This window comes from Ilyonectria robusta (assembly GCF_021365365.1).
Source record: "Ilyonectria robusta strain PMI_751 chromosome Unknown BGZ61scaffold_71, whole genome shotgun sequence".
NCBI lineage: Eukaryota > Fungi > Ascomycota > Sordariomycetes > Hypocreales > Nectriaceae > Ilyonectria > Ilyonectria robusta.
This window is the reverse complement of record NW_025764505.1, coordinates 6,594-21,077: the sequence shown is the minus strand read 5'-3', so window position 1 is coordinate 21,077 and position 14,484 is coordinate 6,594. Positions and strand designations below refer to the sequence as shown.

Here is a 14,484-nt window from a genome sequence, read left to right as displayed (position 1 = left end):
ATATCCGATGCTTTCGAGTCCAGGCGAGCCAGCAAATTCACCAGGCGCATGGTACAATGACTCGCCCGTGTCTTGACCACATCTACCGTGGCTCCCTCGGCTATCTCGAGGAGTAGGCTACCAACTTTTCTCATTTTCTCAGACTGATGTAACGAAGTCTCTGTAAGCAATTGGAACAACCTCGGGCGAGGCATGTGCACGGGGAAGTTTGCACTTACACAATGCTCTCCCTCTGTCTGGAGATGTATAAACGGGACGCTTTCGAGAACGTACAGAAACTCTTGGGCCACTTCAATCTGCTTCATGACGAGACTGAGCGGTTCCGAACTCAAGCCCAGCACGTCCGGCATTCCACACCGAACCGCAGAATGTAGCACGTGAACCTTGATGGTGTGAAGACTGATGAGGCAGCTGGTCCGCTGGCGTTGTAGCATATCGAGCAAGTGCTGATCTGCCTCCCGACCAGGGCTTGGTGATGACTTCTCGGGCAGCCCAGCAGAGTCGGAAGGATCGCTCGTGAGTGTGATGACCTCAAAGTACGTACGCGAAAGTCGCGCAACGGCCTCGTAGCGATCTTGGGCGTCGAGAAATTTGTCCAGGGTCCTTTTTTTCGACAGCAACTCCATGCTGTGGATGACATGAGCGGCCATGGTCCATAGCCGACAGATGACGTGGAATCCCTCTGCCAGGGAATCTTCCAATCTGGCGCCCTGGGAGCGCTCGGGGTGAATCAATAACGGAACAGAGCACCTAGATTGTGTCTTGATGGTAAACTCGGTCTCGAACAGCGACTCGTGGATCGTCACTGGGCGGCCCTTCATTATCAGGGCTGTCTGGTCGCAGACGTATAGCTGCCAGAATGTATTTCGAAGAAGCTTCTCTTCAATTGGATCAAGTCCTTCAAGCGAACTCTCGTCGTAAAGATGCATTTTCATGGCAATAAGGCCTGCCTGGTTAAGCATATGAAATGCCGCTCCGTATATCCCAGTGGCGCTCTGAATGGCCGATGAAAAGAAGTGCCTGATGCCGAGAGAGCTTGAGTCTGGGTATTCGAGATCATAGTCTTCGAAGATCTTGAATGTTTCTCGCGAAGCTCGGAGGAAGAGGGGGGCCACGACTTGCTTGTCCGCCATGAGAGTCTCAGGCACGACGTATGCTACGGCAGCGCAAAGTGCCGTGAGAAGCGTCAGCCTCCGGAGAGCGCCGATTCTCTCCCGCTCGCTGTCGGCGGCAAAGCATAGCGTGATGGGTCCTCGGCTCTCAGTGTGATCTCGATCTCCTGCATCCAGAAGCGGGATGAAGAATCGACTGACGGTGGCCCGAAGTGTAGCCTCGTGGCACAACGGGAATGCTCCGAAAACGTATCGGGTGTACAAGTAGATGCAGCTGTTCGCGACATCTGCTCCCGACACGGACGGAACAGCCTCGAGCAATCCGGACAGAAGCCTGAGATGGATCGTCACAGCGCTTTCGGTTTGACTTGTTGGCGTTTCAAACAACAAATTCGACGTCACGGCGATGACGCCGCTGTGAAGTGGGCTGGTGCTGGCGGATGGCGGGAACACGCAGGTCTGAGGATCGGTCTGAGGATCGGTCTGAGGATCTTCAGATATGTCAGGGACCGGTGCTGGACTACTTTCGGCTCCTATAGATGAGCTGGAGGCCGGCGACATGGAGCCATGAGACTCTATTCCGTTATGTTCCCGCCATCTGCGCGGCTTAGGGCCTCGTTTCCTCGGAAGCGCGTATATACACGGCGCCTGAGACGTGAGGCAGTTGCTACATGTCGGCAGGCTGTCACACTTGGCGACGCAATCTCGTCAGCAAAACATGTCGGCCTTGCTCCCGCCTCAATTCTCTTCCAGCATCTACTGGGCTGCAGGTATGTTGCGGACCTTGATTTTGCGGCGGCGACAGAGCTTGCAGGCTTGCCTTGGAAGCTGCACCCCGGACTGCCGGGTTATCTCGGGCGAATTCATCCGGGTGAAAGATGGTATCTGTCTGTTGGTGGAGTGCGGATGTTGCCAGTCGGGCAATTAGAGGCGTGTCTCGTCTTTTATTATCACGTCCACGTCTAGGTCTAGGTCTAGGGAACTTTACTGTAGTTGGATCTGCAGACGGATTCCGGCTAAATCCCCTAATTCGCCACCGCTGAATTAGCCCCTCCAGCCCCTCACGCCGCTACTCCAGAAGAGGGAAGGGAACCTCGTTCCCATCATCATGAACGAGCTCCGATACGGTGTAAACGAGTTCTCTTCGTTCTTCGTTCCCCGGCACCTACTATCCGATCATTTGTCCGGTTCACCATTCATTGGCAACTCTTCGGTCAATTGTGCCCGACATTGGCAAGGTGGATTTTTAGAAGCTTCTTGTCAAGTGAAAGTGACGCAACAGGGCGGTCCATCTCAACATCGTCATGAGATGCAATGGTATATATTCCGGGTCAGTCAAGTTCAATTTGCTTAACCGGGAAATGGTAATGGTTCCCTGAGACAATCGACGACCTCAAACCTTTTCCCCGCATTTGCCTTACTGAGACTATCGACGCTGGATGGAGTCGTACACTGATATCATGTCTCCCCAATCAGCCACCACATCTCAGGCGCTTCCACCGAACTTCGAGTGGGGGTTCGCAACCGCAGCCTACCAGATCGAAGGTGGCATCGACGAGGGAGGGCGTGGTCCCTGCATCTGGGATACCTTCACTCATATACAGCCCTCCCGGACCAGCGGAGGAACCGGCGATGTTGCTTGCGACCATTATCATCGATACGAGGAGGATCTGGACCTCCTCACCAAATTCGGTGCAAAGGCGTATCGGTTCTCTCTTGCATGGTCGCGCGTTATTCCCCTCGGCGGGCGTGATGACCCTGTTAATGAGGAAGGCCTTGTTTTTTACGATAAACTCATCGACGGGCTCATCGCTCGGGGCATTACGCCTTGGCTGACCCTCTATCACTGGGACCTACCCCAGGCGCTGCATGACCGATACGGAGGCTGGCTCGACCTTGAGGAGTCACAGAAAGATTTCGAAAGATATGCGAGGGTGTGTTATGAGAGGTTCGGAGACCGAGTGAAGAACTGGATCACGTTAAATGAGCCGTGGGTCTGCGCGATTCGTGTGAGTGAAAACGCATGCTGCCGATACTAAGGCTGGGAGACACTTCACAAATGAAAAGCTGACGCAATATTGGCAGGGCTACTCCACTGGTATCGATGCTCCTGGGCGAAGCAGTACCAACAAGGACTGTGCCGAGGGCGACTCGACCACAGAGCCTTGGATTGCCGGCAAGAGCCTCATTATGGCGCACGCGAGAGCGGCAAGCTTGTACAACAAGGAGTTCAAGCCTAAGAACGGAGGGCAGATCGGAGTGTCCTTGAGTGGTGACTATTTTGAGGCATGGGACTCCAATGAGCCCAAAGACCACGATGCAGCCGAGACGAGGATGGAATTCTGCATTGGCTGGTTTGCCAATCCCATGTTGTGAGTCTCCCTCAGTCAGGGGTAGGTTGTCGCCGCCTTAGATACACCCACTGACCGTGCGATTTCACCCTAGCCTTGCCCAGGATTATCCCAAGGTCATGCGTGACCAGCTTGGGGAACGACTCCCGCGTCTCACGGATGCGGAAATTGCACTCCTGCGCGAGGCAGATCTTGACTTCTACGGCATGAACTATTACACTGCCCAGTTTGGTCGTCACCGTACCACCCCTGCTCCGGACACAGATTTTATCGGCAATCTAGACGAGCTCCAGGAGAATAAGAACGGTGTGTCCATTGGCGACCCAAGCGGCGTTTTCTGGCTCCGGTCTGCCCCCTCCTGCTTCCAGAAGCACCTCGTCAGGGCCTATAAAAGGTATGGGAAAACCATCTACATCACCGAGAATGGATGTCCCTGCCCTGGTGAAGATACAATGACCCGTAATGAGTCCGTCAAGGATGACTACCGTCAGCGATACTTCTCAGAACATTTGGACGCTCTTGTTCAGGCGAGGCAGGATGGTGCAGAAGTAGCTGGGTATTTCGCCTGGTCGTTGCTTGATAACTTTGGTAAGGTCCTTCAACTAGATAATGCGCTCGTGACTCCAGGACTGACACGGTTTGTAGAGTGGTTCTCCGGGTACGATATCCGATTTGGTGTGACTTTCACAGATTGCGAGACGCTAGAGAGAACGCCGAAGCAGTCGGCTTTAATGATTCAGGACATGATCAAGCAAAGGACACAGGCTTCATTGTAGGAAAATGAGAATCGAAGAGACGGGCTCTTTCGAATTGGGACTGGAATTCCGTGGTGACGTAGAAGATCAACCGCCGCTATTTAAATGAAATATAACTGAAATTAAAGCTTGTTTACCGTCAGAACTCGACCTGCGTATGCTTCTAGTTCTTTCCCAACTTTGACGGCAATTCAGTAGGCGATGCCTGCTGACAATTACTGTTGCAACCCAGCAACCTCGACTCGATCAAGCCACTAATAGTATGGAATTCTCCCTCCTTTTCTGCCGTTGATCACAGTATGCTCCGAGCTTACGGAAACGCGGAAGCACATTATGAAGTCAGACGGGCGTTCTCTGTCCGATCAGGACCATAGGAGACGGCGGCGACTCCCATATGGGATCTCCCTGGCCTCGACATGATCTCAGCAGCTCTTGTCCTTCGTGTGTGTTTGTTCATTGAAACGAAGACACCTTAAATCTCCTCTACAAAGGATGGCATTCATCTGCTACGGCAATCTTGGGACTGAAATCGGACCTTTGATTGAGACATGAGCAATGCTTGATTGTTTTCATGCTCTCTGGAGCTCCAGGCTTCAACTAGCCAAATTGTTTTCATGAAGCCAAGTCACTCGCACCACTCCCCATGGTACCTGTTTCAAGCTACCCAACCTCAATAACCCCTGAGCTACCAGCTGACTCTCTCGTCTTCCACATTTTCCTCGCCATGCTCGAATAATCATTACTCTCGTAGCATTCACGGCTTGTTGACGAAGTCGGCCAGAGCGGCGTGCGTGGCGAAGAAAGCCCCCTTGGGCTTGTACTCCTCGTCGAACATCAACGGCTTCGCGCCCTCGACCCACGTGAAGGCATGCTTATCCGTGAAGCCCCAGAAGCTGAGATCGGTAATGCCCGACTCCAGGATTTCCTCCACGACCGACCCGTAAATCTCCGTCACGAGGGTGGTGTTGAGTGAGTGGACGTCCATCTCGGCAACCGTAACCTCAAGCCCGAGGCTCGCGTACGAGTCGACCATGTCCCGAATCACGCCCGGCTCAGGACCAACCTCGGTAAGGTGCATCTGCAGCGCGACGCCGTGAATGGGCACGCCGTCTGCCACGAGGCCGGAGACGATCTCGTAGAGCTCCTGGCGCTTGGTGGGGATCGTCTCGACCAGATTCTCGTTGATGAAGAGCTTGGCGTTCGGGTCGGCGGCGTGGGCGATACGGAAGGCTTCGGCCATGTAGCCAGCTCCGAGGACCTTGAAAAAGTGGACTTCCGGATTGAGACCGCCGCCCATTGTCATCATGCCTTCAGTGACGACGTCCCAGCGGTCTATCTTTCCACGATAGCGGTGCATGAGGGCTTCAAAATGCTCCATCATGGCCGCGCGGAGGGCATCCGGATCGGTGATTTCCGTGACGTAATCTGGATTGCAGCAGCTTGAGATCAGGCCGTGGCCTTTGACCACCATGTCGTTCGCTTCGGCAAAGTCGACAAGGCAGTCGAGGAGCGGCCAGTTGTAGTTTCCAATAGTTGGGTTGATAAAGTTCCATTTCATCTCATTCTCGGGCGACAGGCTGTTGAACTGCGTGGCTAGGGTGGCCGCGAACTGAGGGTCGTCGAGGTAGGATGGGTTGATCGCCCCGGAGCCGATGAGGATGTCCTTTTTGGCGGCTTCTACCCTCAGTGGCGTAGTGGTGTTGCAGACAGCACCTTGGACTGCATTGGTGGCCAAGAGGCCAACGAAGAGAGACTTGATGCCAAAGGGAGACATGGTTACGAAGAGTATATGCGTTTGGTGGCTATGTCGAAAGGTGTGAGCGGGAGTTGTATTGTGTGTTTCTGGATATCGTAACAGCGGCCACGAGATTCCTTATATATGTATGTCTGATGGCGTTCGGGCAAACATTGGCATTAGTCGACACAGGCCCCGCGCGTCCAAGAACTTGACAAGACGGTGACGAAGATTGAGGCTGTGGTAGGACGAGCCAAGAGCTTCGTCGATCGTCACTTCGACGAACACCAATAGTCACGTAGGTGCACCCACCCCTTGGGTTCCATTGTCCAATTTGATACTGTCTCAATATTTCAATCGAGTGCCTTTTCGAGTTCGATCATTTCTTGAGGAAACGCCTATCATGATGCTGGTGATGTCGTGTTGAGTGATGGCATGGGTGTCACAACCCTTGTGTAAAACATCTTTACCCGCTCGGGATTGCTTGTTCTTTGGGACCATTGCTCGTTCAACGCTCGTTCCGGTGGCTCGTACCTCGTTCCCTCTCAGCTCCACCCCATGGTGCATGGGGCAATGCGGTTAAGTGCGTCAATCATGGCGGGGATGGATGGACAGTGGGATTTGATGACCCTCTCGAAGCTGAAAACTAGTAGGTTGGCCAAAACCGGATTGTGCTAGGTCGGAGGCGCTCTCCATGGGCGGCTCTCCCCTCAATTGCTGCTTAGAGGCATTTGACCGAGATGTGAATTGTCCGGGCCCAATGCTCCTAATTATCCGAATGGGAACTCTTACTATGGCACCGTTCGCTCCACTGGACATATGGCCAATTTCTACGTCGCAGCTCCAAAAGCACTGGTAACAGTATAATGTCGGCCACGTGAAATGGGGTGTTTCTAGTGTCCCGCCCCTTGATGCCTAGATCTAACGCCCGCGGTTCTTGGAATTCCATCCAAAGCCATTCCCTCAAGTGCGTCAATTGCGGGCAAATACCGGACAGAGCGCATAAGGAGAACATCCCCCTGTCGCGGGGCACGTGTTCTCGATGAGAAACTGTCGACGCGGTCCACTCACGCCAGCCAACGTCACATTGTGAATGTATTACCTCACGGCTCCTCCAGCAGCAGACCCCGCATCTTTTCCCGCTCCATGCTTCGGGGCAGATTTAAAGGAGCACATCGTCACGTCTTTTAACATGGTCTTCCCTTTCTCATCACATACCCCCCATTCATGATTGAAGCTGACCACAACTTCCCCGTTTTCACCGCTGCCGAATATGTCTTCTTCTTCCTTGGATGTCGAGCATGTTCTGTCCAACCTCACTTTAAATGAGAAGATTGCGCTTCTATCAGGGAAAGATACCTGGGGGACTCACGCTGTGGAGCGATTGGGTATTCCCTCCATCACAGTATGTCATGGGGTTGAGTCAACGCCGAACATCGAACTGCATATTGACTTCAATACGACAGACAACAGATGGACCGCATGGCGCGCGGGGCACATCCTTTTTCAATGGCGTGAGTCAACTGCTCTTTACTTAATGTCTGCTTTTCGGATTGGCTGACCATGACAACGGAACAGCCCCGAGGCATCCTGCTTCCCTCGGCGACTGCCATGGGCGCAACCTTTGATACCCAGCTGATGCGATCCGTCGGCCATCTACTAGCCATTGAAGCCAAGGAGAAGGGCTGCCAGGTTCTGCTCGCACCTACCGTCTGCCTGCAACGCTCCCCCCTAATTGGCCGAGGATTCGAAGCCTTCGGCGAAGATCCTATCCTCAGTGGCCTCATGGGTTCGGCGTATATCAACGGCGTCCAAGGAGGCGGCGTCGCTGCTTCCATCAAGCACTATGCCGCACATGACCAGTCTTCTATGTCTTTGGAAGATGACCTCCGCGTCTCTGAGAGGACGCTCAGAGAGACCCATCTGTTGCCCTTCCAGCTGGCCGTCAAGCACTCAAACCCATGGTCGTTCATGAGCTCATACCACCGCATCAATGGCGTTCACACATTTGAGGATCCCTGGCTCAATACCCAGCTGCTGCGTAAGGAATGGGGCTGGGATGGCTTGGTAATGAGCGACTGGGGTGGCACCTGCAGTACCACAGAATCCGTCAACGCTGGTCTGGACCTAGAAATGCCCGGTCCGACGCGATGGAGAGGCGAGCGCCTGGAGCTCGCATTGCTCTGTCAAAAGGTCAAGATGGAAACCATTGATGAGCGAGTCCGCAACGTCCTCAACCTGGTGAATAAGGTCAGGCCGGCACTCGAGAACACCCCCAAAGGCGCCGACAGCCAGTCTGGTGATACTCCTGAGAAGCGAGAGATCTGCCGCGAAGCCGCCCGAAGCTCCATCGTTCTTCTCAAGAACGACAAGGGCGTATTGCCGCTCGACCCTCTGGCGGACCAGACGTATGGCCTTATTGGTCCTGCTATCAGGAACCCAGCCGTGAGTGGCGGCGGGTCGGCTGATCTTGTTCCTTACTACATAAGTAAGCCTCTACAAGCTATCCAAGACGTTGTTGGCCTCGAACGCGTCAAGACGGCAATTGGATGCTACTGTAAGTCACATCAGCCAAATCAGTTCCACCACTCTTCGGGCTAACCGTCGTGTCCACACAGCCCACCTTTTCACACCACTCCTGACTGAGAACGTCAGTGTTCCTGGCAAAAGTGATGCCGGCTATGAGCTCTTTTGGTATGCCGAGGACCCGGAGGCCGACCCTGCGCCCAAGGCTGTCCATACCACGAAAACAACCGAGGCCCAGATGTACTTTGCAGATGACGTCCCAGCAGGCGTCCCCGACGCATACTGGCTTCGCGTCAACACGACGTACACGGCAACGGAGACAGCCACCATGCAGCTAGGTCTCTGCGTGATGGGCAAAGCTCGTCTCTACATTGACGACAGGGAGGCAATCGATCTATGGACCAGCCAACCCGAGAAGACGCTCCAAACAGCAATGTTCAACCAAGCCAGTATGGAGGTTATTGCTGACTTGGAAGCCGAGGAAGGGAGGTCATACCGCATTTCCGTTCTATTGAAGAATGAATCAATCCGTCCGGGGTACGGGGCGCAGAACGCCGGCGGAGTACGGATCGGTTGCTGCGAGAAGATCGACCCCGCCGTGGCACTTACGGAGGCCATCGAGCTAGCCAAGCAGGTCGATGTCCCGATCGTCATCGCCGGGTTGAACTCCGACTACGAGTGCGAGGCCCTGGATCGAGTTGACCTGGAGCTACCTCCTGGTATCAACGAACTAATTACAAAGGTCATGGAGGCCAACCCAAGAACCGTGAGTCAATTTAGCCGCCCTCATCGAAGCCCTCGTTGAGCCCATCAACACAACATTGCTAATTCGTCATCAGATCATCGTGAGCCAGTCCGGTTGCCCCGTGACCATGCCCTGGGTAGCGGATGTGCCTACCCTCGTGCATGCCTGGTTCGGCGGCCAAGAGACGGGTAACGCCATCGCCGATGTTCTGTTTGGTCGCCACAGTCCGAGCGGTCGTCTTTCCGTTACGTTCCCTCGTCGAATTGAAGATACGCCGGCCTTCCTGAGCTGGGGCAAAGGGCTACGCGAGATGTACTACGGAGAAGGTGTGTTTATCGGCTACCGGTACTACGAGAAGCTCAGAAACGACCCGCTCTTCTACTTTGGACACGGGCTTTCCTATACGACATTTGAGTACTCAAACTTGAGGGTCCCCGAGAAGGTCACGCTGGGCAGCAAGGGCGATCAGTCATTCGAAGTGTCTGTCGATCTCGCCAACACGGGAGAGAGGGACAGCCACGAGATCGTCCAGATTTATGTCTCGGACGTGGACTGCAAGGCTCTGAGACCTCGTAAGGAGCTCAAGGGCTTCGCCAAGGTATGGTTGAAGAAGGGCGAGACAACATCGGTCAAGATCAGCCTGGACAAGTACGCCTTGTCGTATTGGAACGAATGGAAAAAGATGTGGCACGCTGAGAAGGGGGCATTCAAGATCATCGTTTCTCGGAGCGCGGATCCCAGTGCAGAAGTTCTACAAAAGGTCTTTGAGTTGGAGGCGGACGTCTACTGGACTGGTGTGTAGAACACAAGCAAGTAGACCGGATCGTGCATCGCGATCGCAATATATAAGTGACACTGAAGACGTCTGCGATGAATCTTTAGAAGCTGTATGACGAACAGGCTCGTTTTCTCGTAAGCAATCCCAAAGCTCCGGAGATCTATCCCTCCTGCCTGGCCCAGGTGAGACGAGGTGAGGTTGCAATGAAGTGACAGGACTGGGTGGAGGTGCCTCCAACTCGGGGCGTGTTAATCGTGGCTGCTGTTCGAGTCGTGCGTCAGCACCCGGACAGCGGCAACAACGCTGAACGACGGGGCGGTGCCTGTAAACACGATTACTTATCCCGCTTATATACTGTGTATCGCGTCTTTGAGTGGATTCGTAATTGCCAGTGACGAAACTGCAGTAAATACGAAATCGGACAGAACCCGGCACGCTGATATAATATCCTCACCCTTGGCGAACATATGGGAGCGAGGAATGTTACTCTCAAAAATAACTATTATAGCATGTCATTTTCTGCGACGCGTGGCATTGTCTCTTGTAGTAACTAGCTCGGCTGCCTCAGAATGGTGCGTAACGGCTAATCGCACATAGTCCATAATGGGATTGTTCAGGGAGAAGAAGCGGGCTTCGACGTATCCCTTGCATCTGAGCCACCTGATTCTTTTGAAGTTAGTAATGTATGGTCAAGATGGCTGGCGAATCCATACCTTAAAAAAAAACGAGCAGAGAGTGAAGGTTGGAAACATAATTACTAAGCTTTACTATGCCTGTTGACCAGATTGAAGGACAAGAGAAGCATTCATTGCCATCCAGTGGCATTTTCAGCCTTCGCAGACATTGACGCCAGCCACTGTCTCATATCTAGCTAGGACCGTCCGTATTCAAGATGCCATCACGGTTTCGCCCCCGTGATCGCTTCCCAATTGGCCTTCCATCTTTATCCCGCTTATTCGATCCATCTTGTGGCTGGGACGAGAATTTGTCATTTTTTCGTGTCTGGTCGATGGGGCCAACTTGGCGTTTCTGAAACATCCCCACAACGAACGCGTTCTAATGAACACGTTCTAGCTCTCAATACATTGCATTGACGCCGCTAGTGAACCCACAATCCTATCTAGTTCCGAGACACGATTCGTTCATTGACAGACGGGAAACAGAGGCCATGGATGATGGGACGCGTATAAAGACTAATAAAGAGACACGCCGGCTGTCGATCTTGCATTACCCTACATGGCAATTCAGGCTAACTGTAAGCTAAACACACAGCTCTCAGAAACTTCTCGTTATTCTTTTATACGGAAATACTCTATTCTCTGCTTCTGCAACAACATGAAACCTTTCAACGCTCTCGCTGCGGCACTGGGACTGACTGGTCTAGCTCAAGCGCATATGGAGATGACATATCCGGCTCCTTTCAAGAGCAAGTACAATCCCTATGCAGGGTCAGACATCGACTACAGCATGACGTCTCCCCTTGCGGCTGATGGAAGTAACTTTCCCTGCAAAGGCTACCAGTCTCTCTTGGGCACTGCGGCTGGTGCACCCACCGTGACTTGGCAAGCTGGTCAACAGTACAACATGACCATCGCTGGCGGTGCAGACCATGGCGGTGGTAGTTGCCAGGCGTCTCTTTCTTTTGATAAGGGCAAATCGTGGATCGTTATCCAGTCCTATATCGGCAACTGTCCTCTTTCGCCCTCGGCGTCTTTCAGATTCACCCTGCCAGTCGACACCCCCGCCGGCGTGGCCCTCTTTGCTTGGACTTGGTTCAACAGGATTGGTAACCGCGAAATGTACATGAACTGTGCTGCCATAACCGTCAAGGCTGGAAGTGGGACGCTCTCGACACCTCTCAGCAAGCGCCCTACCATATTTATCGCCAATGTCGGAAACGGCTGCGGAACTACAGAGATGGTAGACGTCATGTTTCCCAACCCCGGGCCTAATGTCGATTTGACCTCTTCCAAAACTGGGCCTCCGGTTGGCCAGTGTGCAGCTGGCCCTGGAGCTCAGATTACTACCACTACCACCGGGCAGACTTTGACGACCAAGAAGACTACGACGACAAGCAAGACAGCTTCATCAACAACGAAAGTTCCGATAAAAACCACCTCAAAGTACGTGAATGCCTCAAAATGCCGTGGTGGACTGTCCTAATATGAATGACTGTAGGCCTGGCGGTGTGTTTGTCACCGTTCCGGGGTCAACAGTAGAGACGACCCTCAAGTCCACAACTCGCAAGACAACAGCCCAGTCAGTACCTACTGGGGCCACTACTGGCGTTGTTACCCCCGGCACGCCCTGTAGTCCTGAAGGATACTGGAGCTGTAACAAAGATGGCAAAGGCTTTCAACGATGCGCCTCTGGTATATGGTCAGTTGTTATGCTAGTGGCGCCGGGTACGAAATGCAGGCCAGGTCAGAGTATGGAGTTTGTTATTGAGTGGGTATAATAGTAGTATAGCAAGTAATTTACAAATTATTCTTATACTTTTTGCAGAGCCTTTATATGTATTGGGATTTTCTCTTTTCTTGTCCGTAAATATCTTACTACTTGAAGTTGTATCGGCAAGAAACGCATTAGCAGCATGAAAGCGCTGCCGGAAACCGCAATCCCATGGGAAGATGTACAACACCATGCAGTCGCTGCAGATTTGCAGACTCCGACGGCGGCGGTATGCCGACTGCAGGATGAGCGCCAGCAAAGGAGAGTGCTCTTAGACGTACAACCGACCGTATCCGGTACCGTCTCCAGCCACAACATCGACTTGAACGGGATCTTGGAACCTCGCGCCCGTCGTGAAGAATTCTTGCCTCTCCGGATAAGGGAACTCGCGCCAGTCATCTTGCACTCGCCTCGCGGCTTCCAAGAAACGCAACTTGACGTTGTCGTAGCCCTTGGCAACCAGCTTATAGTCACGCTTAACGAAGCGCCCATCAACGAGGACATACTCCACGTCGCCGACATTGGAGTGCAAGATGATGGCTGCGACAGGGTCAATCCAGCCGAGCATTGAAGGACTGGTACCATCCCAAATAATAACATCGGCCTTGGCGCCGACACTAAGGACCCCAAGGTCGGGGCGACGTAGAGCAAGGCCACCGTTGCGCGTAGCGAGAAGGAAAGCCTGGACGACGCTCATAGGGGTTGAGGACGGAATAATCCACTCCTCCAGCAAATGGTCGTTAATCCTGAGGCGCGTTGTCTGTAGCCACATACGAGCTTGGGTCACAATATCTGTAGAAACCATGCCGTGCGAATCAACACCGAGCGAGGCTTGGTCCATAATCCACGCACTATGCGGAAACCCAATGGCAAGTGCCATTTCGGTCTCGGGTGTAATGGAGATGTGCTGGTTTGTGCTCCACAATAGTATAGCGTCCTCGTAGGCGATATGTGTGGCGTGCGAGAAGACGACGGGAATTCTGGTGTTGAGCATATCTCGCGCGTGCAAGGCTACTGGGGTATTATCAACTGCGGGTTGTTTTGTTTAGTTATCTGAGCGTGTCTTCAGAAGCGTGTGGAGATGCAGTTGAAAAGGTACGCCCATATGGCCCTCCACTGCTATGCGTGGTAATAACAGAGACGTTTACTTCCCTAGGCTCGTTAGACCACAATGGCTCTAGATAAACTCAGTTACTTGAAAATGGGTGACCTACTTGGCCAGGTCGAACACGGCGGTTACCAACGCAGGGTCGACAGAGCTGCCAAGACCAACGGTGTCAAACAAGTCACAAGCGACACCAAGGCTGACCGTGGTGTTCTCAAAGGAGACGTCATTTGCGATATTCCGAAAGTTAGCAAGCTGCTGCGAGATAGTGTAGTTGATGACTTCGTGGAAGGCGTGAGCCCAGAACACCCGCGCACCGCTGTCGAAACTAGCGTTGAGGCCTGCGTATGAGGTCTTGTCCGACCAAGTGTGATGTGCGTGGTCCAGTGATGTAGTCGTACCTGCGTTCAGCCCCTCGTATAAGCCTGCGAGTTGACTGATATACTGTCATATCCAGTATATAGGCCTCAGTTGCACTACGCATTAGCGGAGTGTTCATTCCACTTTTGGCGTAGCAGTCAATGCGACATATACACCTGTTCCGCGTCCAGGCGGCCAGCGGCAGTATATTCGCCATAACGGGCAAAGTACTCCGAAATTGTGGTGTTGGATGTTAGCGTCTTATACAGAGTCTGCCAACCATGTCTGTGTGTGTCGACGAAGCCTGGCGAGAGGATCTTGCCTGCTGCGTCGATGACTTCGACGTCTGAGGGGACCGGAACCGTATGTCTCTCATCCGCCGGCCAAATACCGGCAATGCGGTCATTGTTGATTAGCAGGGTGCCGTTCCGTATAACATCAAGGTCGTTGGTAGCGTCGTCAAAGGCAATGATTGTGCCGCCGGTGAATAAAACCGAAGAAGCGTGGACCAGGCCTATTGGCATGAGAACCGCAAGACAGGCAAGGGGCAAACTACAGGAGATCAT

The 14,484-nt window shown here is 53.2% G+C and overlaps 6 protein-coding genes across 6 annotated transcripts; 3 read left to right on the top strand and 3 right to left on the bottom strand.

Annotated features, from left to right (window-relative positions):
* Positions 1 to 5: 5 nt before the first annotated feature.
* BGZ61DRAFT_308182 (uncharacterized protein) lies at positions 6 to 1,931 on the bottom strand (the record flags this gene model as incomplete). The annotated part of the gene is made up of 4 exons (XM_046238768.1): positions 6 to 143; positions 219 to 1,479; positions 1,564 to 1,802; positions 1,896 to 1,931. Coding segments are annotated over 4 exons (1,674 nt in total), but the record flags the coding sequence as incomplete, so codon positions are not given.
* Positions 1,932 to 2,572: 641 nt separating this feature from the next.
* On the top strand, positions 2,573 to 4,341 carry BGZ61DRAFT_435436 (putative beta-glucosidase; the record flags this gene model as incomplete). Its single annotated transcript, XM_046243991.1, has 4 exons — positions 2,573 to 3,121; positions 3,198 to 3,484; positions 3,558 to 4,051; positions 4,109 to 4,341. The coding sequence occupies 4 exons, from the start codon at positions 2,573 to 2,575 to the stop codon at positions 4,237 to 4,239; spliced, it is 1,461 nt and encodes a 486-aa protein (XP_046093972.1). The 3' UTR covers positions 4,240 to 4,341.
* A 631-nt stretch (positions 4,342 to 4,972) lies between these two features.
* BGZ61DRAFT_374336 (glycoside hydrolase superfamily) lies at positions 4,973 to 5,992 on the bottom strand (the record flags this gene model as incomplete). Its single annotated transcript, XM_046242327.1, has 1 exon — positions 4,973 to 5,992. One exon carries the CDS (start codon positions 5,990 to 5,992, stop codon positions 4,973 to 4,975), a length of 1,020 nt encoding a protein of 339 aa, XP_046093971.1.
* A 1,234-nt stretch (positions 5,993 to 7,226) lies between these two features.
* On the top strand, positions 7,227 to 10,026 carry BGZ61DRAFT_541699 (glycoside hydrolase superfamily; the record flags this gene model as incomplete). The annotated part of the gene is made up of 5 exons (XM_046255076.1): positions 7,227 to 7,358; positions 7,420 to 7,467; positions 7,532 to 8,510; positions 8,572 to 9,245; positions 9,319 to 10,026. 5 exons carry the CDS (start codon positions 7,227 to 7,229, stop codon positions 10,024 to 10,026), a joined length of 2,541 nt encoding a protein of 846 aa, XP_046093970.1.
* A 1,213-nt stretch (positions 10,027 to 11,239) lies between these two features.
* On the top strand, positions 11,240 to 12,497 carry BGZ61DRAFT_468215 (uncharacterized protein). Its single transcript, XM_046247860.1, has 2 exons — positions 11,240 to 12,125; positions 12,181 to 12,497. The coding sequence occupies exons 1-2, from the start codon at positions 11,338 to 11,340 to the stop codon at positions 12,458 to 12,460; spliced, it is 1,068 nt and encodes a 355-aa protein (XP_046093969.1). The 5' UTR covers positions 11,240 to 11,337; the 3' UTR covers positions 12,461 to 12,497.
* A 117-nt stretch (positions 12,498 to 12,614) lies between these two features.
* On the bottom strand, positions 12,615 to 14,484 carry BGZ61DRAFT_574915 (uncharacterized protein; the record flags this gene model as incomplete). Its single annotated transcript, XM_046256174.1, has 4 exons — positions 12,615 to 13,449; positions 13,553 to 13,605; positions 13,668 to 13,994; positions 14,087 to 14,484. The coding sequence occupies 4 exons, from the start codon at positions 14,482 to 14,484 to the stop codon at positions 12,725 to 12,727; spliced, it is 1,503 nt and encodes a 500-aa protein (XP_046093968.1). The 3' UTR covers positions 12,615 to 12,724.